The 25,105-nt window shown below is 39.6% G+C and overlaps 1 protein-coding gene across 3 annotated transcripts in view; it reads left to right on the forward strand.

The window, feature by feature from the left end:
- Nucleotides 1-10,754: 10,754 nt before the first annotated feature.
- OTUD4 (OTU deubiquitinase 4) overlaps nt 10,755-25,105 on the forward strand; it is a 43,636-nt gene continuing 29,285 nt past the window's right edge. For 2 of the 3 annotated variants that reach the window (XM_011221020.3, XM_002916242.4), the window contains exons 1-4: nt 10,756-11,462; nt 15,986-16,069; nt 18,578-18,628; nt 24,845-24,891. In XM_011221020.3, coding sequence (XP_011219322.2) covers nt 11,304-11,462; nt 15,986-16,069; nt 18,578-18,628; nt 24,845-24,891 — 341 coding nt within the window. In that variant the 5' untranslated portion in view covers nt 10,756-11,303. Of the gene's footprint in view, nt 11,463-15,985; nt 16,070-18,577; nt 18,629-24,844; nt 24,892-25,105 lie in introns of all 3 variants that reach the window. The other variant, XM_011221022.3, reaches the window with a different exon arrangement.

Genomic DNA, 25,105 nt, shown 5'->3' on the forward strand with positions numbered 1-25,105 from the left:
TCTTTTAAGTTTGCAGTGAATTGTTGTCTTTCAAATAAAATATTAGATAATATTTTCCTTTTGCTATATGAATCTGAAAAGACTAATGCATGCAAGAAAGACCCTTTTAGAAATGTTAACAGTGTGAGTGACTTGTTAACAGAATCATCAAAATTAGAAAAAAATGTTATGAAATGTTATCTAAGATTGAGAGACTTAAAACTTCTTGTACTGCCACAATTCATTCTAAATTCATCATTTTGGAATGTTCCTTTTCCTTGGGTTTGTCATATCCCTTCCCTTCAGTTTACTCAGAACTGCAGTTTGTCAAATGCAGTGAAAGCCCCTTACAAGGTGATATTGTCTCTTGCATTTTGAGCAAGACTGGGAGCCTTTCATAACAGCGCTGGGGTGGGACAATGTCTCCTTAATTTTTTATTATCTTCCTATTTGAATTCATAGCACCAGTTCTCATAATTAGTTAGAACTTTGTAAATGGTCACTATTAGACAGAAATTTGAAAGCTATTGTTCAGATAAAGTCATGACGTATCTCTTGTGTTTTTAGTTAACTGTCCATGACATATTGAAATATGGTGTTCACCATACATGAAGACAATATTATTGATAACAGGGTATAAGACATGGTGAATTTTTCTTCCTTTACAATAGAGGTTGTGGTCTTGAGCTGTCCACTAATGATTATGTTTAATAATAATGTGAATATTATACTTATTATTTCTGCGGTATTCTTGTTAATGTTTTGTATACTGAAAAAAAATAAAGTTGTACTTGTGAAAAAAATTTTAACAAATTTATAATTCATACTACATACTATGTAATTCACATACCACATAATTCACCAAATTGTACAATTTAACGTTTTTTAGTACAGAATTGTGACACCATCACCACAATTAATTAATATTCATCATCCTCAAAAGAAACTCTGCATGCATTAGTACTTACTTCCCACTTTTTCCTAACCTCTCACTTGTAGCCTGAGGCGAACTTTCATCTTTCTGTTCCTATAGACTGACCTATTCTGGAGATTTCCTATAAGTCATACAATATATAGTCTTTGGTGGCTGACTTCTTTCACTTAACACAATGTTTTAGCATGTATCATTACCTCTCTCCTTTTTATTGCTGAATAATATTCCATTTTGTGGATATGACACATTTCATTTATTCATCCATCAGTTGATGGTGGACATTTGGATGTCTTTCCCTTTTTGGTTGTTATAAATGCTGTTTTGAATGCTCATGCGTAGCTTTGATACAGACATCTGTGCCTCCTTTCATTTCTTTTAGCAATGTTTGTAGTTTTGTGTAAGTCTTGACCTTCTTTTGTTAATTTCTAAGATCTTAATCTTTTTGATGTTGTAAATAGAATTGTTTTCTTGATGTCGCTTTTAGATTGTTTATTGCCAGTGTGTAGAAATAAAATTGATTTTTGTATTGATCTTGTATCCTGCAACCTTGCTGAACTTGTTTATTAAATCTTAAAGCTTTCTGAAGGATTCCATTTTCTTTTTCGTTTTTTGTTTTTTTTTTCATTTTATTTTTTCAAAGTGCAAATGTGTCTTTGGTATGTATCCCATATGTACACTTCCTCCACTTTTAGAAAAACTTTTCTCTCCATTTACAACTCTATTGGTCAACTTTTGTTTAAATCCTTATTCCTCTTGGGGCGCCTGGGTGGCTCAGTCGTTAAGCATCTGCCTTCGGCTCAGGTCATGATCCTGGGGTCCTGGAATCGAGCCCTGCAGCAGGCTCCCTGCTCGGCGGGAAGCCTGCTTCTCCCTCTCCCGCTCCCCCTGCTGGTGTTCCCTCTCTTGTTGTGTCTGTCTTTGTCCAATAAATAGATTAAAAAAAACCTTCAAAAAAAAAAATCCTTGTTCCTCTTACACTACCGCTATTTTTGTGTATCTTGTGAATTGGGTCACTGCAAGATTTGCTGAACAAATCTTCAAACAAAAGTATAGAACCACAAACTGATTAACAAACATGGATCAAAATATAAAAGTAATGAGGCAGTTTTTCAAAATTAGAATGTTTGTGAAGAATCATCTTTGTATATATTAATTTGTGATTGTCCAATGCCCCATGGTGGAAAGAAAGCCCAGGGCATTTCTAAAAGGTAGATTGGATGCCTCAAGAAGATGTGACAGATGGTTTCCGGTAGGAGCCAAAATAGCAAAGCACTCCTAGAGTCAAAATCAGGGAAATCTGAACTTATTTTGTGGCCCAAACTGAAGAATCTATAAAAAATAAAAATACACATTGTGTTGTTCTGTATTTGTTTTCAAATTATTACTTCAGACGTCAGCTTTCAACCAAGATGGAATCACAGGAATTTTACCTTTTCTCCTAAAATGACCAAAAATCCAGACAAAGCATATGAAACCATGGTTTTAAAGACACTGGACATTAGACCACAAAGGACAATAATCGCTGAAAGATGGGAAATAGATGATTTGAGTTCTATGATTATCCTAGTTTAATGTCTTCAGAGAGGTTTCAGGCTGTGGTATAAGGTGAGGGAACTCAAGCGAAGCCCAGAGACTCTCTGAGTTGAGGAGATGAGACGCAGAGTCTGGAAAGACCAAGGCTGCTACAATTCACTGGGCAGTTTACAAGAGAGGACACGGCTACACAGAGAAAGAACTATAGTAAATTTGTGGAATGCCACCTTACCAATGCATGGATAGGAGAAAACTACCCAAGATCAAGGTAAGAACTATCTGAGAAGATTAGAGAGAACAATGCCCAGAGTATACCGAGGGCCTGGAATAGTCCTGCATCCCACCAGTTAGGCTAAAAGACCTTATAATTCATGGGACATAGGGTACAATGCTCAGAAAGGTCTTGCCTTATAGTGGAGATTTTTAGCTAAATGCTGTTTTGATCCCATCTAACAAATCTTTTTTTTTTTTTTTAAAGATTTTATTTATTTATTCGACAGAGATAGAGACAGCCAGCGAGAGAGGGAACACAAGCAGGGGGAGTGGGAGAGGAAGAAGCAGGCTCATAGCAAAGGAGCTTGACGCAGGGCTCGATCCCATAACGCCGGGATCACGCCCCGAGCCGAAGGCAGATGCTTAACCGCTGTGCCACCCAGGTGCCCCTGATCCCATCTAACAAATCTTAAAAGACCCCCCCCCAATATTAAAAAACATTCAACCGAAGAAGATACATAGTCAATACAAAAGCATACTTAAGGATGCTCAACATCATTAGTCATTAGGGAAATTCATATTAAAATTACAATGAGAGGTGCCTGGCTCACTCAGTCAGCAGAGCATGTGACTCTTAATCTTGGGGTCATATGTTCTAGCCCCACATTGGGTGTAGAGATTACTAAAAGAAAAAGTAAAAAACCACAATGAGATACTACTGTTTACCTCTCAGAATAGCTAAAATTAAAATTTCTGACCATACCAAGTGTTGGTGAGGGTGTGGAGGAAATGGAATTCTTATATACTGCTGGAGGAATGTAAAATGAGACAACCCACTTGGAAAACAGTTTGGCAGTCTGACTCTGGCACTAATTGTGATGTGTGTTTTTTTCCACACCACCAAGCAATTTTCTGAAACCAGCTAGATGCCCTATAATTCAACTGAATTCAGACACTATCTACTTGAAGATAATGTTAATCCCAAAGTTTATGGGCTCAGTCCTACAAGACTGTCACCCACCTGCCCAACCCACTTCTGAGATAATCACAAGACCAGGTGTCGCTGGTACTTCTGACCAATCTGCAATACGGACTCCTCTCCCTGAGTTTGATTAAGCTGCTAGAGCTGCTCACAGAATTCAGGAAATTTTTTTTTTAAAGATTTTATTTATTTATTTGATAGAGATAGACAGCCAGTGAGAGAGGGAACACAAGCAGGGGGAGTGGGAGAGGAAGAAGCAGGCTCCCAGCAGAAGAGCCCGACATGGGGCTCGATCCCAGGACCCTGGGATCACGCCCTGAGCCGAAGGCAGACGCTTAACGACTGTGCCACCCAGGCGCCCCTCAGGAAATATTTTAATTACTAGATCACCAGTTTACTATAAAAGGTTAACTGAGGGTGCACCTGGATGGCTCAGTCTGTTGAGTGCCTGACTCTTGATTTCAGCTCAGGTCATGATCTCAGGGTCGTGGGATTGAGTCCTGAGTTAGGCTCCATGTTCAGTGCAGAGTCTGCTTGAGATTCTCTCTCTCCCTCTCCCTCTGTCACTCTCTCTCTCTCAAATAAATAAATCTTTAAAAAAATAAAATAAAAGGTTAATTGAGGAACAGCCAGATGGAGCAGATGCATAAAGCAAAGTATGGGAAGAGAGGCATGATGCTTCCATGCTCTGAGTGTTCTACTCTCCCTGAATCTACGTTGTGTTCACCAACCCAGAAGCTCTCCAAACACTGTCCTTTGGCAATTTTATGGAGGCTTCATTACCTGGTATGATTGATTAAATCATTAGCCATTGGTCATTGAACTCAATCTTCAGCCTGTCTCCACTCCCCAGAGGCTGAGGTGGAACTAAGAGTTCCAACCTTCTGTTTGTGATTGTTTCCGCCTTAGGTTACCCAGGGACTTCCCAAAAGCCAGCTCAGTAAGGTAACAAAGACACCTTTATCACTCTTTTCACTTAGGAAATGCCAAGGGTTTTAGAAGCTCTGTGCCAGGTACTGAGAAGGACAAAGACCAAATGTATATTTCTTATTATAAATCACAATATGACAGGCAATTTCTTAAAAACTTTACACACACACCTACCATATGACCCAGCTATTACACTGCTGAGTAATTTGCCTCAGAGAAATGTAGAGTTCATAGCAGCTTTCTTTTTAACTGCCCAGACTGGAAAGAACCCAAATGTCCAACAACAGGGAAATGGATAAACATGTGTAGCTGGTCCAGACAATGAACTATAACTCAGGAATAAAAAGAAATGAACTATTGATACAAGAATGGATCAATCTCAAAGTAATTATGCTGAGTGAATGAAATCAGGCAAAACATAGTTCATATTGAAATAGTTCCACTCACTTTAGCTTCTAGAAAATGGAAACTAATATACACTGACTGAAGCTGAACGATGTACTCCCGAAATTCATTTGTTGAACTTCTAACCTTGAGTACCTCAGAATGTAACTGTACTTGGAGATAGGGTCTTTAAAGAGGTAATTAAGTTAAAATGAAGTCATCAGGGTGGGACCCAATCCAATCTAACTGGTGTCCTTATAATTTCACGGAGGGAAATTTCTGTTCAGATGGGTACAGAGTGAAGACCTTGAGAAGTCATAGTGAGAAGATAACTGTCTACAAACCGTGGGAAAAGGCCTCAAAAGAAATGAACTCTAAGCATACCCTGATCTCGGACTTCTAGGCTCCAGAACTGTGATAAAATAAATTTCTGTTGTCTAAGCCACCAGTCTGTGGTATTTTATTATAGTAGCCCTAACAGACTAATGCAGTCACAGAAAGCACATCAGTAGTTACATGGAGAGTTGAAGGTTGAGGAGGGATGGTGGGTAAAGTGTTACGAAGGGCAACAGGGAACTTAAAGGAATAATGGGTACGTTCACTGTTCTGTGATGATGGTTTCATGGCTATATACATACAGTACATCGAGAGTTGCCAAACTGCACATTTTAAATATGTACAGTTTATCGCGTGTCAATTGCATCCCCAATAAAGCTGTTAAAATTTATTTTTGCTTAACTTTTATACCACTTTTAAGAGTAGTGTGTTCCGTATCTATTTTGGTTTTGGTTATTATGGTACATTTTTGTATTTTTTATGAACAATGCCTTATTGTATATTCTTACTTTAATTTTAAAATCTTGATCCTGCATTTTGCAACCATCTTAAGAAACATAATTTTATCTTTAGATGGCTTTGTCTGGTAGTATTCTATATAAAATAATAAGTACAACATTAAGATTGGAGTCTTTTTAAGATTTTTTCATGATGATCTAGGAATTATAAACTCAGTTTATTTCCTCCTCTCACATTAACTTAAAAGTCCATGATTTCCTTTTCTTGAGGAAATCCTCCTGCCACCACCCCAATTTTCAGATGTTCCCAGACCTGCTGGGTGAGCTTTAGAATCCCTTGGGGAAACTGATAAAAGAGATTCCTGTGTCCCATCCCTTGTTACTCTAGCTCAAGAAAACTAAGTTCAAAATTTTGTTTTTAACCTTTTTAATTTTTTTTAAAGACTTTATTTATTTGAGAGAGAGAGTGCAGAGAGAGAGAGAGAGAGAATGCACACCAGCCAGGGAGAGGGAAAGTAGGAGAGGGAGAAGCAGTCTCCCCACTGAGCAGGGAGCCCCAACTCTGGACTTAATCCCAACATCCTGGGATCATGACCCAAGCCGAAGGCAGATGCTTAACCAACTGAGTCACCCAGGCGCCCCAACCTAACACATAATCTTGACTAAATTTTTAGACCTCAACTATAGTTTGCATAATTATAAATTTTCATTCTAAATATTTTCTTCATTGAGAGATTTATTGGAAATACATGAACATATTTAATGAATATTTGTTGAAATATTCATCTAAATATGCAAAAACATTCTTAGATAGTTGGGAAATACAAAATAATCTTAAATTCTACAAAGCTACAAAGAATTTATAATCCCACTGGAGATCTAAAGTTAATTCTCTGCAATGCGACTTTGTGAACTCACTTTGGTGAGAGTGGGAATTGACAGGTGGTAGTGGAAGGAGGGCTGAAAAGGGGGTTTATCTAGAGAGATGAGGGACTCTGACTAACTGCTTGTATAAGAGCCTCAGTCTACTGTGAGACGGCTTAGTCTTTCCAGCTTGGCATGGTGGTGTGTTCACCTGACAAAGAACTGATAGCTATGATAAGAAACTAACCCATAATTTGACTCTTCCAATCATACTGATAATAAGGTTTCAGGACTACAGTCCAAGCAATGTGGTTTGGAACTCACTCAGTTTATTCCCTGAAGCACAGATGGGTGTTCCCTCTCCTCTCCTCTAGGTATTCATCTTGGGCCTGGGCAAGGGTCTCATGGCATACACCTGCTTTAGTCTTACAGAGCAGTCAGCAGCGAAGCATTGGGGTAGTTCATTAAAATGGCCAGTGGGAAATGTTCCCTCATATGGAGACTGGGGGGCGGAATGGGGATGGAAAGGATGCAGCCACCCTAGCTCTGGGAATCTCCAACCAAGCTTCTTGCAAGATCCTTCTCTAGGTTTGCTCATCAGGCATTTGCTTGTCAGTTGGCATCAGGGGCATGCCCATTTGTCCTCCCTCTCTCCCTTCCTCCCTCCTTCCTTCGTTCTCTACTTTTTTTTTTTTTAAGTTCCTGTATTAATCTTAAGAGATATTAAGCCAGAGCCAAAAAATTTTTTTTGTTTTAATTAACTACAGGAAAGTGGCTTCCTTTTTTTGTCAGGGCTAGCAGAGTGTGATCATGAAACACTTTCCTGTGGTAAGAAGAAATATTTGCTGTCTCGGGAGAAGGTGTTCCACCTCCACTATTCATTTGACCCTTTTCATGGAGCTAGGAAAAAGTAGAATAACTGAATAATGAGTGCTGTGTTAAAGGATTTTTGGCTACTTAAGAATGTGTAGTATTAGGGGCACCTGGGTGGCACAGTGGTTAAGCGTCTGCCTTCGGCTCAGGGCGTGATCCTGGCGTTATGGGATCGAACCCCACATCAGGCTCCTCTGCTATGAGCCTGCTTCTTCCTCTCCCACTCCCCCTGCTTGTGTCCCCTCTCTCGCTGGCTGTCTCTATCTCTGTCAAATAAATAAATAAAATCTTAAAAAAAAAAAAGAATGTGTAGTATTAAAGAGTTAAAAGACTCATGAAGGACCTTGTTAAAGCTGATATTTCAAGTTACTACAGAAATGGGCATAGTATCAGAGGCTTACATGTAAAAATCTCTTAAAACCACAAGTCTTGGGACACCTGGGTGGCTCAGTTGGTTAAGCATCTTTCTTCGGCTCAAGTCATGATCTCAGGGTCCTAGGATCAAACCCCACATCCTGGAGTCATGAGTTCAGGCCACACATTAGGCATAGAGATCACTTAAAAATTAAAGATATAAAAAAAGAGTTCTTCACTTTTGCTGTTCACAAATGGCTTCCTCAGAGTGAACATTTTCAATCAGATGTGGTTTCTTCAAAAGTTTCAGAGGTTAATGTTAACAAGGTCCTTTGAAAGTGAGGTTCTGTAAATTAGGGTCCAGTTTAAAGACATAGGATCCTTTAACCTTGTATGAACAGTGAGCTATATTTGGGGATTTGGCATACTGAGGGTCTGTCTTGGATTAGGTCTCTAAATACCTAAAGGATTTCCTTAAACAGACCCAGGGTCAGATATAACAGGTGTTTCTCTTCTAATTTTGGAACCAGAAGCAGCCAGTTGATAGTGAGGCAGTTCTTCACTCATTCAGCAGGAGTGAAAACAGTAATTTTGCCAAGATGTCAAATGTAGAAAACACCGGAAATGTGTTATTCTTCTAATACTTCCGATAACAAACCACAATTTTAGAAGACAAATAGAATTTTGATGAATTCTGATAAAGACTTCTGTTTTCTAAGTATTTAATAAATTCGTTTAAAAATATTGAAAGTACACTTTAGTGTCAGGTTCTATACTAGAATACTTATTTAAATGATCATGTACATTCTTATTTTGATTATACTATTGTCAGTGAATTAAATTTTTGTAATGGAAAATAAAGACATGGTAGATTAAGGATGTATCTGGTTTCCTTTTCTTTTCAAAGTATTCAAAGGAATTGTGGGGCTTCAGAAGATGGTGATATCACTTTATTAAAAAAATATATATGTAAGCACATTTAAATAAGATTAAAAGATGGATAAGCTTTAAAATAAAAAATATGCTTTGAAACACAGCCACCCAAAATGAAATTATTATGTATATAAAAGTGAGCAAAACTTTGTATTTGAATGACAAGAGTGAGATGCTCAACTACTGAGCCACCCAGGTGTCTGAAACATTTCAATTACAAAACAAGGGTTTGTAAATTTTCAAATGTGAAGTTCCTGGAAACACACATTTCTAATATGGCCTCAAGATACTCAGCAATGCAATCTTAACACGATATATACAGTAGACTCCCCATAAACACATATTGAACATGAGGTTAGCTTTAGAAAATCTTATTGAAGGAATAGTAAAAGAAATATTAGAAAAGGCATAGCTTTCTTTTGGTACATAGAATCTACTCATTTTAGGAATTCAGTATTTAAGCTCTACAGTTTAGATTTTACCTTGAATCCCTCTGTAGGTTTAAAAGGCAAAACATGTTAAGATTTTTTTTTTTTTGACAGAGAATGAGGTGGGTGGGAAGGGGCAGAGGGAGAGGAGAAGCTGACTCCCTGCTGAGCAGGGAGCCCCATTAAAAGGCAAAACATGTTAAAAAAACAACAACAACAAGCCGTGTTGTAGGTAGTGGCAAACTTGGTGTAATTCTTTTTGAGTGAAATGAAAAACATATATATGCAAAATAATTATTTTTAAAGGAAGAAAAGCAATAGGTTTGACTTGAAACTAGATTTTTCTAAAAAATGATTCCAAAGTGTTTTTCTACAAAATGTACAAAATTTAATAATGGGGCAAGAAATTCATTTAGGTCACAGTAACTTTTGTTTTCTTGGAAAACAGCACAATTAGACAAAGACTCTTAGATAAACATTAAGAATTCAAAATTAGAAGCACTGAGGAATCCGAATACAGGCGTCATTAACTGCTTGCACCAAAAGTACTGAAAACAAATTTCATAAAGCAGAATTTTCAGTAATTTGCTTTGGATTCTCACCATCTGGCCTGCCTTGCCCCCCCATTCCAGAGTTTACTTAACTACATGTCTAAACCTATGGTAACCGGTTGTACCCTTTTCCCTTCTCTCTCTTGCCCCACAAGGCCTCAAGACTGGAGTCCAGTTTATGATTAACCATGAATTTTCATAATTAGGGCACCAGATGCTGTTGTATTTTAGCCAAGTGAATTCTGGTGCCACAAAAGCACGCTGGATAAATTCTGGGTTCTAAAGCATAACATGTCATTCAACTTTGAAGGGTAGAAAGTTGAGTTGGAAGCCTCAAACACTGCAGGAACCCATGGCAATTCCAGCATGTTATCAAGCAATTACAAGACGAATTTTTAAAGAAAAAATATTCTAACTTTTTCCGACCAGTGATATCACTTTGTGCTGGGGTGCTCAGCTACCCAGGGAGAACAAAGTCTGTGGCAAAGGCATCATCTTGCCATAGTGAGGGAACTGTACTAATTTCTAATAGGAATCAGCAGTCCACGGTTGATTTATGGACAGCCTGTGTCGTCCTGCACGATGCCAGTTCCAGGAGACCTCGCCAATTAGCTCTATTTTCTGCTTAAGCCATTAAAGCCACCTCCATGGAAACACCAGAAGAGGCCGGGGGGAGGGGAGCAGACAGGTGCGCCCTCTGTTTGGGAATACACAAAGGGCCGACCTCGCCGCCGCTGTGTCCCTGGCAACTCCACGCACGCGGGGCGCGCGCACTTGTCGCGGCGCCGCGGCGCNCTCGCGGACACCCTCCTGCTCGCGGACGCGGTGCCCGGGAAGCGCGAAGCCGGCTCCCGGCAGCGGCGGCGCCCGCGCTGTAGGGACTTGTAGTCCGCGTGCGCCTCGGCGCCTCCCCCGGGTAGGCTGGTCCGCGCGTCCCCGCCCGCCGCAAGTCTACTTCCTGCCGCTGCCAAAACTACACCTCCCGGCGTCCTCTCCGCTGTGCGGCCGAAAGTGAAAACAAATTCTGGGCTGCGAGGGTGCTGCCCTCCGCCGGGCGCCCCCACCCGCTCCCCGCCCCTTCGGCGCCCTCCTGCGAGGTGAAGAAACGAAAGGCCGCGTCTTTCTCTCTTGGCTTCATCGGCTCCCAGGGTGGGGAGCGCAGGCCTCGCTTCCCCTGAGTCGGCCCCGCGCACGCGGGGGGCGGGGGCTTCCTCGCCTCACCCCAGTCGGGACGAGGAAACTTGTGGGGGCGGCGACCCCCGGCTGTGTTCCTGAGCCGGGCAGCGAGGCCGCCGGGAAGTGACTTCTCACGCTCGGGGGTTCTTTGGTTTGCCCCCCATTGGCTCCGGGCGCGTGGTCCCCCGGGAGGCGGCCGCGTGCGCACAGCCATGCATTAGGCAGGGCTCCCTTATGCGCGCGGGGAGCGCCACCCGCTGCCTCGGGCTGCCGCCGCCTGCCGCCGCCCGTCCTAGGCCGGGGCGTCGAGGAGCCGGGGGCGCGGCCATGTGGGGCTAACCTGCGCCGCGCCTGGCCTGCAGTAGGACCGGCAACATGGAGGCGGCCGTCGGCGCTCCCGACGGGGTGGACCAGGGCGGCGCGGGGCTCCGCGAGGACGCGACGCCCATGGACGCCTATCTGCGGAAACTGGGCTTGTATCGGAAACTGGTCGCCAAGGACGGGTCGTGCCTGTTCCGGGCCGTGGCGGAGCAGGTAATGGGGTGGGGAGCGGGGGGAGGCTGGGTGGGAAAGCGGCGGCGGGCAGCTGTGCGGGCCGCCCACGTCCGGGGCAGCGCGTGGCCCGGCTGGCGTCACAGCGGTCCATTGTAACGCGGGAATGGGACGCTACCTTGGCTCTGGAAGCTGTAAATCGAAACTGAAAAACCCGTAAATTAACTGGGTGTCGTCCCTCCCGGTGAAGAGGTAATGAGGACAACCTGTGAGGCCTGTTGAACGCGTGTACGGTGGATTGATTGCTGGGGACTTGGTGAAATGATATTTTTCCATTCTGTTCCGCATTCACCTTCTGTCGGGTTTATAAGCGCAGCGTTCACGCCAGTAAACCAGATGTTTACTGGAGGAGGTGGTGAACCAGGCATTACTCGCAGAGCATTGTTTTTTCTGCTACTGGACTTTGGAATGTGGGGGAGTCTAGCTCGTCGACGTCCGCTTGAATCAAGAGCGGAAAAAATGTGCAGTTTGGGAAAGTCAGCTTTTTAAAAAACAGAGAATGTTTTAAAAGAATTGTCTTTCAGTAGATCCCACTCTTTGTTATGCTCTGCTAGGTATGCTAAAAATAATTTACTTATTAAAAGTCTGGTGTTGGGGATTCTCTAGGCTTTTGACCGAATTTTTCCTTGCTAATGGTCAACATGACTTATTAACAAGGAAGAATTTTTTTCTTTTATAAGAGAGCTTTTTTTCCGTGTTATATAACACTGTGTGGTTGGTATGCAATCACCAAAACCCATCCTATATTGAAAAATAGCTGCTGAAATAGTTGGATAAAAGTTTCGCATTACTGCCCTGGTGTGTATTTCATACCGTTCACAGTTTGCTTTCCTTCGGCTTAAGATCTCTTCCTCCCTTCTCTTCCCCTCCCATGGAGTTTTTATGATTTTTTTCCCCCTCACCTTTTCTTGAATGCTAAATAGTTTTCCAAAATTTCTGTTTGTGAGTAAATGTTTTACTTAACATCTGTAGACTGGTCTATTATTTTTTTCAATTACTAAAGGCCAGCCATTTATTTTCCAGAGGCCCTTGCGTCAGTATCATAAAATCTTTTTTTCAAGGGAGAAATTGATTTAACTACTTAGCTTTGCATTATGTTGCAGGCATTGTCATTCAGACATTCTTTGTATAACTCCCCAAATCAACTGTCTTTTTCAGTTCATTAAATTTTTCTCATTTTTAGAAATTTAGGATGTTCCAATGTTGTTGTGGGGTATGTTCACACACTCCCACCCCAGTCTTTACTATTAGTGGATAAACAGTCTGTCCCATTTGTGAATTTTCCCAATCTCCATCTGGCCTGCTGCTTCTGCCTCAGCTTCCCTGGACTCCTCAGCACCTCCGGAAGCAGAGGGAAGGGGTGGAAGTGAATTCAACCCTTATTTACATGTAGTGTTAGCTCTAGCAAGAATTTGTTAAGGAAGGAGGTAGAAACGAGTAGAAATAAGGGAAGTGTGATGCTTATTTGGCATTGGATTATCCCGATCCTGGTTCATACTGAAGTAGAAAAGCGTGTCTGGTTTCAGTATCCTGTGCCATAATTGGCAAAACTTGATTATACAGAAACCTCTCTTATTGAAGGGGGATCTCTATTTTTAAGTAGAAGGGGGCAAAGTTAGCGTCACTAAGAACGAACTCATTACATCATATAACACATTTTATTGTATCTCATAGGATTAAAATCAGGCATAAGAAAATATCCCCTTCAATTATGTGACTATGATTTTTAGTACACTGAGCTTAGAAAGCTTAATACTGTGAATTTTGAGGGAAACTCCTTTATTCAGTAGACATGGATTAAGGGTGTAGCCTTCACGGCTAAAGGCAAAGTGTGTGTGTGTGTGTGTGTGTGTGTGTGTGTGTGTGTGTGTATTTTGGGGTGGGGAGGGAAGTAACACCAACCTCAGGCTTAAAGGGTGTGCTCTATAAAAATGTTTACAAAGGATTTACTTTTTTGCCAGCAGTTTTTCCAATAATATCAAAATAATTTATCATTTCTAAGAAGGAGCCCGAGTAAATAATCTAAATGGCAGTCTTTGGGAGGTAGGGTGGGGGAGAGACTTGAATTAGGAGTAGTCTTTCCCTCCAAATTACCTGATTTAGATAGGCCCTTCCCTTTTTACACTTCTGGACTTGGGCCTGCAGGAGGCCTGACCTGAATCAGCTCTGTGGCCATGGAGCTAAAAATAGGGCGCTCTTAGAGGATTTGCTAAAGCAGTGTGTCTCGCCCTTTCCCAGTGTTTATCACTATCTTGTCCTAAGTAAAAATCGGAAAGTCTCCTATTTTCTAGGTTATTTTCATGTATATAATAATTTGCAGAGATATTTGTCTTAACCATTTGCATTCTTCCTGAGTGTCCTTGAACTGCACAAAGTTATACTTTTTAAACAGTTGTCATTTAACCTTCTCTTGCAGTGCTTGGCTTTGTAAAGCTCCAGCACTCTACAATTTATGGAAGTTGCTGAGAATTTTGCTTCTGAGTGACAGGTTCAGATTTCATGTGCTAATAAGACCTTTCAAGAGGAGAAAAAACATATGGTTGTCATTGTTTTTGATGGAAAATAAGCTTTATTCAGTTATGTCTGCCACCTGTTGCTAGGTAAATGGCTTTCCAATGGCAGGAAAGCCGTATCAGACAACACTGGTTTACTCAAAGTAATAATACCTTGATTCAAAATAGTGTCTAAAATAGCTTCTGTGGAAGAAGTGTTGCTAAATGTCATTTGTTGAATTGGCAAAAATATTGTGTGGTGATTTATTTTTATATATGGACATTTCTTCCAGGGCTGGAAGCTTAGAATGTATAAGGATGCTTTTTAATGGTTTCCAAGATAGCAATGTAGGTGTACTCCGTTAAGCTGAAAACCGGCTATATACTGAAAACAAACTTTTTGCTAACCTCAACTAGTATCTCTTCAGTGTTTCTTAATGTAAAGACATAACTAGCTCTCTCCAGACAGTTGTGCCTCTCTGGTTCTGTGAGTATAAAGAATTTATTTATTTATTTATTTTAGAGGGAGAGGGGGAGAGAGAGAGAGATGGAGAGCGTGCGTGCTAGCTATTGCAAGTGCGCGTGGGGGGAGAATCTCAAGCAGACTGCACCAAGCGCGGAGTCTGGTGTGGGGCTCAATGTGGGGTTCCATCTCATGACCCTGAGATCAGAGATTATGACCTGAGCTGAAGCCACGAGTTGGACACTTAACTGACTGAGCCACCCAGGCGCCCGTCTCGTTCTATGAGTATAAATGAACCTTGGATGTTATCCATAGAGACCTGTAAAATGCAGCTGGAGCCTTCCTTTTCCTGAGTTCTCTGCTTACCTGAACATGAGGAAGAATCACTCATTTGGAACTGTAACTCTTAAAGCTACTTTATATTAATATAAATTCTCAAGAGCCTTATTAGTAGTTGGACATGTGAGTATTATGAATGTTTCAGGTTCCCCCCCACCCCACCTTAACCCTTTAGGGTACCAGGAACACCTTCATTTGAGACACTCAGTAATAGAAAATAATTTTAATCTCTTCTTTCAAGCATGACAGTTACAGTATTAGAGGTGAGCCAAAAGGGTTCCCAAGCATTCGAGTACTAGTTTCTCTCAAACCAAAGCTTCAGCATTTTAGTAAGAGACAGAATGTCCTTAAGTTATCCTTTTGTTGAACTAGTTTAACAGAAGAATACAGAGGCTAGAAAGTGAGAGGATTTGGATCATCTTTGTAGGGTGGCTTATTTCAGTTGGCGCTTTAAGATTTCGGGCCGGGCTCTTAGCTCACGAAGTTGGTAGAGCACGTGACTCTTCATCTCAGGTTCGTGAGTTCCAGCTCCATGTTGGGCATGGAGCCTACTTAAAATAACAAACAAAGATTTTGGGCTTAAGAGCAAGTTTCAAGGCTATTGGGATGGCAGCACACAGCAGCATGTTTGCATCCTGTGTGGTGCTCACTTGGATATTCTTTCAAGAGTTGTGTGAGCCTGACAACTAAGGATTCGGGAATTTTTCTGAAACCCACAGTGGACTTAAATTTCTACATAAAGCAAGTAAATTCCGAATTTTTGGGAAAAAGAAATCTAATTCTTACAGGCTTAACGGATTCCTATTGAAGTTGCCTATTCTCTTTTCTGACAAGCATAGGATGAAGCTGAGGACTATGTAACAGGGATTCTGCTAGCCCTGCTTTGTGAAGAGCAAAGCTGTAAGAGGGCTGGTCAAGAAAGGAAAAGTATGTTAATTTTACAAAGGTTTCCTCACAGGAGTGACCTAAAGGAGAAATGGTAGTAAGTTCTTCCTGGAATGACTTAAGAAGTACCACTGACTTGTATAGGTCACTTCCTCTGTGGTTAGAGGAAGAAGTGGGGATGAATAAAGATTGGGAAATAGAACTAAGTGGCAAACGGAGAGACACCGATTTCTATCGGTTATTTAGGGTGTGAAAGAAAGTGCTAGCTGGTACCTTAAATCCTCTTTTGACAAAATGTGTAATAGCGTGTTGCTCTTTCTTTTCAGGTGTTGCACTCTCAGTCTCGCCATGTGGAAGTCAGAATGGCCTGTATTCATTATCTTCGAGAGAACAGAGAGAAATTTGAAGCGGTAATTTGTAATTTTAAATGTGGAATGGTGTCTTGACTTGCATTTACATTTCAGCCTTTAGAAGTGGTCTGGTCGGAGTTTCACAGCCTGGATCTTAATGCAGGTTATGAAAAAAAAACTTAAAAGAAAACTGCTTTATTGAATCTGGTTATATTCAGTTGTGATATTTTTAGGCTATTTTGTGGTTTTCATTTCTTTAGACATTTGGAAAGCTTAAGATACTTAAGATACTGACCTGTGGAAGATGGAAAGATGACTTGGACAGAATCCTTGCATATTAAGAGTGAGCTTTGTTTGTTATGGTCAGGGAATTGGGTGTCATAGTTTATTAATAGTTTTCTGTGATTGGTAACACCCTATGAATTTAAAAAGTTTCAGACTTGGAGTATAAAAAATATGCTGAGTATAGCTAATACTGAGCCTTTAATTTTATCAGAAGGCATTTATAGATTTTTAATTTTCAGGGTTCATTATGAATCACACATCAGAACACTGTAATTATGTAAATAATGATTAATAGTTGCTAGAATGTTGTATAACAACTTACTGTAATTTTCTCAGTAGTATGTAGTAGGCTGTGAAGTAAGATGCTGCAGTGGCCTGTTTTCATTTTACATTGAAAGCTTTATAGGATTTACTAGTTACTGGTTTTATGACCTAGAATTATGTCATCGGGCTTTCAGTGATATTTTTCCCCTTTGACTGCCAAAAAAAACATTGACACCTTGCAAATAACTCAATTCTAAAACTTAATAGGTAAATAGTTCTTAATTTGGATGTACTTTTTGGTTGGTGTTCTGTATTCAAGCCAGATGTTTCTACTGGTGACATTCTGGGTGCCATGTTATAAGGCAGGCGTAATACATTCCAGGAAGGAGAGTTAGCCCGCTTGATCAGGAGATTTGAGAACTTGTTCTACAAAAATGAAACTGGTGATGTGAAGGTTAGATAAGAGTATTAGGGTATAGTATAAAAGGGGGGGTGGGGAGAGTGGAGTGTTCTTTTTTAAAGAAATTATAAGTGATTAATCATTATTATTGGCCCCAGAGAGTAAAACACTGTTGACAGTAATGGAAATTGCTGTCATTGGTTGAGTACTTCCTATGTGCCAGGCATTGTTTAAGTTCTTTGCATGTATTTGTTTAGCCCTCAATAGTCTAAAGAGGTATGATCAGAGGTTGAAAGTTCCAAGGGGAAAAGTTTCACTTTCCTTTTATAATTTATAGTAAGTACCTTCAAGCAATTCCTATTGGCCAAATTGGAAAAGGCTGTCAGGGGAAGGAGCATGGGGGATGTATGCTTTGTTTACCGACAGTGTTTAGTCAGTCTAGATGGATACTTTCTAATTGATTAGAAAGGAGAATCTCAGATTGGATGCTGGCTTGTGTCAGAACACCGCATAGGTTTCTTCCAACTTTAAATGGTTCTCTGGGTTTTTTCCCCCAAAAGTATAAATTAATCATGTAACACAGAATTGTGCTTGGTGGGATATTTAAAATATATGACTATAAATACTGTTTGGTGGGTTATTTAAAATATATGGCTGTTTTATTATAAGCATGTGTTGAAACTTAAGATACTTTTTGGGAATTTGACAGCACACATTCTATAAAAGAATTAATCTCAATCTCAAAAAAAAAAAAAAAGCCATGAGTGTTTCAAAGATTTTTATGGGCTGGAGAGTGTACTTTAATGTTTTTAAGTGTATCAATTTGCTAAGTTAACTGGGACTAATGTAAATAGAATTTGGTGTTTCAGACGAATGTCTTTTAGAGATTTCTCGGTTAAATTAGTATGATGGCTAACAAAAATCACATAGCTTGAATAAACTTTTTAAGTTAAACAATGAAGCAAGTTGTATTAGAAAAATCTTGTTGGTTCTCCAAAATATCTTGCATTATTAGTTCTCATCTGTGTTTTTAGTGTGACTGACCTGAGAGACAATATTCATATCTGTATTAGTAAATTAATATTTCTTAGCTCGTGTATTGTCTTTAATTCTCTTCTCTGCATTGGCCATTATCAAAATACTCCTGAGTGCTTATTTTATATATTTCTCTGTTCGTAATGTCACTGGCAGTGACCTTGAATTGCTTTCTCCCTTAGTCTGCAAGTCCTTCCTGGGCTCAAGGCCCTCTATAAACAGGTGTCCAGTTGAATTCCTCTTTCACTCTGTTCTCCCCACCCAGTTGTCCTATTCCTGCTTGCTGGTTGTCTTCTGTCTTCTCAACACAGTGTTCACTCCCTCTTCACGCCACATTGTGCCCGCGCCTGTCCACATCCTGTCCAGGAAATCTTTTCTGACCGTGTTTCCTTTTTAAAATTCTTTTGTCTGTTTATAATCTTTACTTAATGATTTTTATGTATTTTAATAAATAGGTTGTATATATGTATATAACGATTACTGATGTACCCAAGGTTCATGCAAGAACTCAGTAATTCACAGTGAAAACGTTTTTCGTTTTGATGTATTTCTAATAGACTTTTTTTTTTTTTTTTTTTTTGCAGTTTATAGAAGGGTCATTTGAAGAGTATTTAAAACGTTTGGAAAATCCACAGGTATGCAGTGATTCTGTAATATATTTCTGTTTTTTATATATTGAAGTAATATATTCAACATTCATTAAAATGTGTAGGGTATGGAGGGGTTCTAGCAAGTACTTTTTTTCATAAACATTTCTTAGTTGCACGTTTTACGTAACTTTTAATTGGAAGACAGTTGGAGCTGTGTACTGGATGTTGCCTCAGTAAAGACAGAGTCATGCTTTCTTTATCTTTGTCATAATGGCATCTGAATGTAGCATAAAAGACTTACAATAACGGTGGTGATGATTTTCAGGATGCTGTATTGGTATGGGTATTGGTCTTGGTGGACAGGGTGCAAGATGTGATTGCTTCTTTAGGCCGCTGAGAAGATAGGTTCTTCTATGGAGGTTCCATTTCCCATGATCAGCTTAAGAAGAGGGAAGAAACTGTTGAGAGGAAAAGGAAGGCACTTCCCCAAGTCCCGCTGCCATACTTTTTTCAGTCATGTTGAACTTAAAAGAATTTTTCTGTTTTTTCTGCTTGCAAAACTAATACTCTCCCTGTAAAAATTCACATATCATGAAATGCCACACAGAACACCCTGTGGAATATTCTGTCATCCCCAGAGGTGATCGCTGTTGAGTGTAAAATGGCATTAGCCAAGGAAGAAGCTCAGAAGAGGAGTTAGGGAGGAAAAGGAATAATAACATAGGAACAGGGTGTTTGATTAACAATTGGCATTTCCATTTGATTCTCTGAAACTAATTTGAGTCTTTGTTGAGTGCCAAGAATTGACACTCCGGGGATGCAGAGGTAACTGGGGTTTGGGTGCTATTCTTAGGAGTTTCCCTATAGTAGGGGAAAATACCTAATACAAGTGAGAAAGCACGTGTCTTAAGAAGTCTAGATATGATGCTATAGGCATTCAGAGTTATATTTTTACTTAGGCAGGCAAAGGTAGTGGGTTGGCATTTGAAGTCTGAATAGATTCTGAATGAGAAGTGCCTAGGGTGAAGGGTATTTCTAGGTAGGGAAAATTGTGAGCAAGGCAGATTCAGAAAGCAGTTCAGTTTGCATGGAGCACGTGAAGGTAGGAGGTAGCGAGAAGTCAGAGGGCAGGCTTTGGGACTGAACACGGAAGAGCCTTCACTGCTAGGCTCAGTAGTTGGGAGCTTATGCCTAGCATTTCTCAGAGTGTCAGCCATAGACTGTCTGCATCAGAATTACCTGAGGTGGTTGTAAATTCCACTATTCCAGACCTGAATCAAAGTCTGTGCATGAGAATCTGGTATTGAGAAACCTTTCAAATTTTTGAGGCAGGAAGTGAGTATGTCACTGCTGAGAACCGAGAATAGTGCTTGGCTTCCTTGTTGGCTGTCTGAATGGATGGATAGAAGAATATTGTGCGGAGATGGTTTGGAAGTGGATGAGACCAGAGGTGGGAAGACCAGTTACATGGTTTAAAAAAAAAATGTTTAGTACATGGGAAAATGTGCACAGTACGTGCAGTGTAAAAAAAAAAGGAGAGTAAGTATTGTGTTACTCCAGTTTTGAAGACAGACACCTCTGAAGGTCTTTTCTCTAAACCCACTCCTGACTCCATTTTTATTTCAGTCATTTCAATACTGAGTTTTGCCCACATATCATGGTCAGAAATATCATTTGCCTGCAGTTTTTTTTTCCCCCTCTTACTTTAAAGCCTCTTTGAAGACAAGGATTGTATTTTTTATTGGTTTTGGGATTTTCATAGTTACCTTGCAATTTGGGGTGCTGAACTGATTTGTGTGTGTGGTTTGTATGTATGCATGCATTGTACATTTGCATTATATGTAACCTACAGGAAAGGTAAACACCAGAATGTTGTTATCTCTAGTAATATTCCTGGTGATTTTTACTCCATTATGGAAAATAAAGGAACCCAAGTCTGTTTATTAACTCCTCTGCCCCCTTTTTTTTTTTAAAGTAAGGTCTACCCCAACGTGGGGCTTGAAACTCACTGCTCCGAGATCAGAAGTCACATGCTGTACTGACTGAGCCAGCTAGGTTCCCCCTGTCCATTACCTTTTTAATCAAGAAAAATACCAGAATGTTTTTTATAGTAATCTTTGTATAGCAGTTCAGGCTGTCAAGCTATGAGGGTCTGAGTAAGGGTGGACATGGTGGGAGTGGAGAGAAAGGGGATAGAGGGAGGAAATGAGGTAGTGTGAACTGAACTGAGATTGATTTGGGCCTCTGTAGGAGAGGAAGGAGGGAAGTTGCTGTGGTTTTGAGCACATGGGACAGGGGTCTCCTTCCCAGGGTACTGGCTGGCCAGCTTTTTTATTTTTATGACACCCCTTTCCCCAGTCTGATCAGATTTCTTCTCCAGATGTTTTATACCTTCTGAACAGTTGTTTGTGCTTTTTTTTTTTTCTTAAAGATTTTATGTATTTATTAGAGACAGTGTGCCTGTGCACATGGGCAAGACGAGGGGCAGAGGAAGAGGGAGAAACACACTCTCCCTCTGGAGCCCAACCACGTGGGGCCGTATCCAAGGACACTGAGATCATGGACCTGAGCTAAAGTCAGACGCTTAACTGACTGAGCCACTCAGGCGCCCCCTGTGCTTCTTTGTTAACAACAGATATTTATGTCTTTATTCTTTTTTCTTTTTCCCTGATATATGGAATGTATGAAATGAGAAGAGAAATATAGTTGATATATAAACTCCTAATGTTTTGTCTAGTTCTCAGAGAAAACATCTTTATTCTCTTCTTAAAATGCCAGTGGAGCATTTTGAAAAATGCCTCAAACTTTTTGCAAGAATATATTTTTCTTTTTTTTTTTTTAATTTTTTTTTAAAAATTTTATTTATTTATTCGACAGAGATAGAGACAGCCAGCGAGAGAGGGAACACAAGCAGGGGGAGTGGGAGAGGAAGAAGCAGGCTCATAGTGGAAGAGCCTGATGTGGGGCGATCCCATAACGCCGGGATCACGCCCTGAGCCGAAGGCAGACGCTTAACCGCTGTGCCACCCAGGCGCCCCAAGAATATATTTTTCTAAGCTTTATGGAGGTAAAATTGACATATAGTAAAATTCACCATTTTTTTCTTTTACACCTAAAGTTCACCAGTTTTAAGTGTATGATTTGATGAGATATGACAAATGTATACAGTTGCATAACCACCACTACAAATACATAGGGGACATTTCCATCACTTCACAGAGTTCCCGGGGCTCTTTGCCCTTAATCCCTTTTCCCCCACCTTCTGGCTTTTGGCAGCCACTGATCTGCTTTTTAAGTTTTGCATTTTCTAGACTATATAAATGGAATGATATCATTTTTAGTCTTGTGTATCTGGCTTCTTTCACTTAGCATAATGGAAACATATAATCCATCTTGTTGGGTGTATCAGTGGTTCCTTTTTATTGATGAGTTCATTATATGGATATACTGCAGTTTACTCATACATTTATCATTTTATGAATATTTGGGTTCTTTCCAGTTTTAGACTGTTTCATGATTAAAACTGCTAAGAATATTTGCCTGTAAGTGTTCATGTGGACATATGTTTTCTTTTCTCTTGGATTAACACCTAGGAGTAGAATTGCTCTGTCATATGGTAAATGTATGTTTAACTTAATGAGAAACTGCCAAACTCTTTCAAAGTGGCTCTGCCATTTTGCTTTCTCATTGGCAGTAGATGAAAATTCCAACTGCTCTGTGTCTTTGTTAACATTCAGTCTTGTCAGCCTTTGAAATTGTAGCTGTTCTAGTGGTTGTGTAGTGGTTATGTCATGGTGGTTTTAACCTGTATTTATTTCTCTAATGTTGAACATCTTTTCATGTGCTCATTTGCCATCCGTATATTTTTGTTGGTGAATGTCTGTTCATAGATTTTGCCCATCTTTTGTTATGTTGCTGGTTTTATTGAATTGTAAGAGTTCTTTATACTGGATATAAGTTCTGTATTGATATGTAATTTTCACATATTTTCTTCCATTTATAACTTTTATCTTTTCATTTTCTTAATAGCATCCTTAGTAACAAAAGTTTATTTTTAGTGACTATTGAAGAACATTTAAATTACATGTTTTTATATAGTTCATGAGTTAAAACAAATTTTGCAGAAATGCTTTACTGTCACTTACAATAATTAAGTATATTTAACATCATAAGAAGTGATGAGTAAATAAAATTACAGCCTTAAGGTGGAAGACAATGGTAGAGTGAACATAGGTATTTTTTATAATTTAAAATTGACCCAGGTTAGAGAAGACGAGATATTATGATAGCCATTATTTACTTAACCAGACTACAACAGAATTTATTCTGAAGATTAAGGACTTATAAAATGGTACATTATTTGAGAGGTAGTATTTTGTTGACACAAGTAGACTAATTTTCCATTTTTAAAAGTGATTTAACATCTTTTGCATGAAGTAGATGTGGCTTATGTTAGTTATTTAAGCAAACTGGTTTGAGCGAAGGATTTCCGCTACTCCAGAATGTCACTTGCTGCAGTTCATGAGAAGCCATGATTGTTAGGCAGAGGCCTATTTTAAGAAATCTATTTTAAAATATGGTACTCGCTTCATTTTGAAAACCAGAGCCAACTTTTAAGAACTATTAAAATGAAAAATCTCTGGGGGAAAGATTATCCTTGTCTGAGATCAACACATTGTTTAAAATCTCTTCCTTATCTCAAATTTCTTTAAGGGAAAAAGTAGCAGCATTCACTTACCGTAGCTAGTTACCATTAGTGAGTGTCGGTATGAAGTCTTGACTAATTTCACAAGTAGCATAGGAACGCATTCTCATGGTAAAAGATTTAATACAGAATGAAGAGTGAAAATCCTTTGTTTTCCCTGATCTTGAATTCCCTGTCTCCACTGTCAGTTTGGGATGTATTTGTTTAGTCCTCATACACCTGCACATACATATACTGAACATACCTTTTTGTTTTTCTTACCCAATAGGGGTTTTTTTTTTTAAGATTTAATTAATTCATTTTAGAGAGTGAGTGAGACAGCGTGTATGCACAAATGAGCAGGGAGAGGAGCAGAGGGAGAGAGAATCGCAAGCAGACTCCGCACTGAGCTTGACCCTGAAATCATGACCTGAGCCAAAATAGGGTTGTACGCCTAACTGACTGAGCCACCTAGGCACCCCATGACTGACTTCCATATACTTGATAGTCTGGCTGATCTTTCCAAGTCAGTTTACATAGGTATACCTCATTCTTTAGATGATTACATGGTGTTCCATACATGGTGTGGGTGAACCATAAATTATTTGATTACTCCTTTCCTATTAGTGGAATATTCAGACTTAAAAAATTTTTTTTTAAATTATTACAAATAGCTACAGTGAACATCCTTGTTTATGTACACTTTTGTGGACATATGAAATACTTGTTTAGGATAGATTTACAGAATTTGAATTGATGGGTCAAAGAGTATGTATGGATATTTAAAATTTTTTTTTTTAAAAGATTTTATTTATTTATTTGACAAAGAGAGAGGCAGCCAGCAAGAGATGGAACACAAGCAGGGGAGTGGGAGAGGAAGAAGCAGGCTCCCAGCAGAGGAGCTTGTTGCAGGGCTCGATCTCAGAACCCCGGGATCACGCCCCAAGCCGAAGGCAGACGTTTAACAACTGAGCCACCCAGGTGCCCCTGGATATTTAAAATTTTGATATATATTGGGCATTTCCTCTAATAGGCTTAAAGACATAAAGTGACTCCTTTAGGGCTGTAGAATTTCTATCTCATTTCAGAAAGATTGCTAGGACACTGATTTCTTTGTCCTTTGAATCACCCTGAAAATAAGAGATCATCTCCTTTTTTATCCTTTCTGATTCCTGAGTTCTCCTTCTATTCAGCATCTCATTTTCTGGGCACATACATGTTCCAAGCTGTGTCCTGGGTGCTAGGTTAGAGGACAGAGTCCTTGCCTTCAGCAGGTGCTCCGCTTAGAGAGACCACTCCATCGTCTTACCATACCAATGGAACTATCATTTCACCCTGTGGTACTAAGGATTTTTACAACAGAGACTTGGGCTATTTTTTTAAGTAGCTTTTTAGTTATATATGTAAGGTCTGTTTTATATCAATGTTTTCATAATATTCGTAATACTACTAATAATGAGCTTTTTCTAGCTCATTAGGTATATTGTATGAAGGTATGTGTTAAGATATTGTATAGAGGTATATGTATTGTAAAAGTATGAGACACTTTAAGTGCCAACTTTTTTTCTTCAATACAGGAATGGGTTGGACAAGTGGAAATAAGTGCCCTTTCTCTTATGTACAGGTAAACACTGTAGTAACGTAAGGAAACCAAAGATGAATGGGAAATTAGTATATTCCATTATAAAATTGTTAAAATATTAAAGCAGTTTTATGCCTTAATTGTGAAGCATCTTTTATAAGATTTTTTTTTAATTGCATCAGTTAGCTTTTGACGTTAAATATGTCAGTGTTTGGAAACTGTAATTCTCAAAACATTTTTGGGAAGGAATATAGAT

Source organism: Ailuropoda melanoleuca, chromosome 5, assembly GCF_002007445.2.
Source record: "Ailuropoda melanoleuca isolate Jingjing chromosome 5, ASM200744v2, whole genome shotgun sequence".
NCBI lineage: Eukaryota > Metazoa > Chordata > Mammalia > Carnivora > Ursidae > Ailuropoda > Ailuropoda melanoleuca.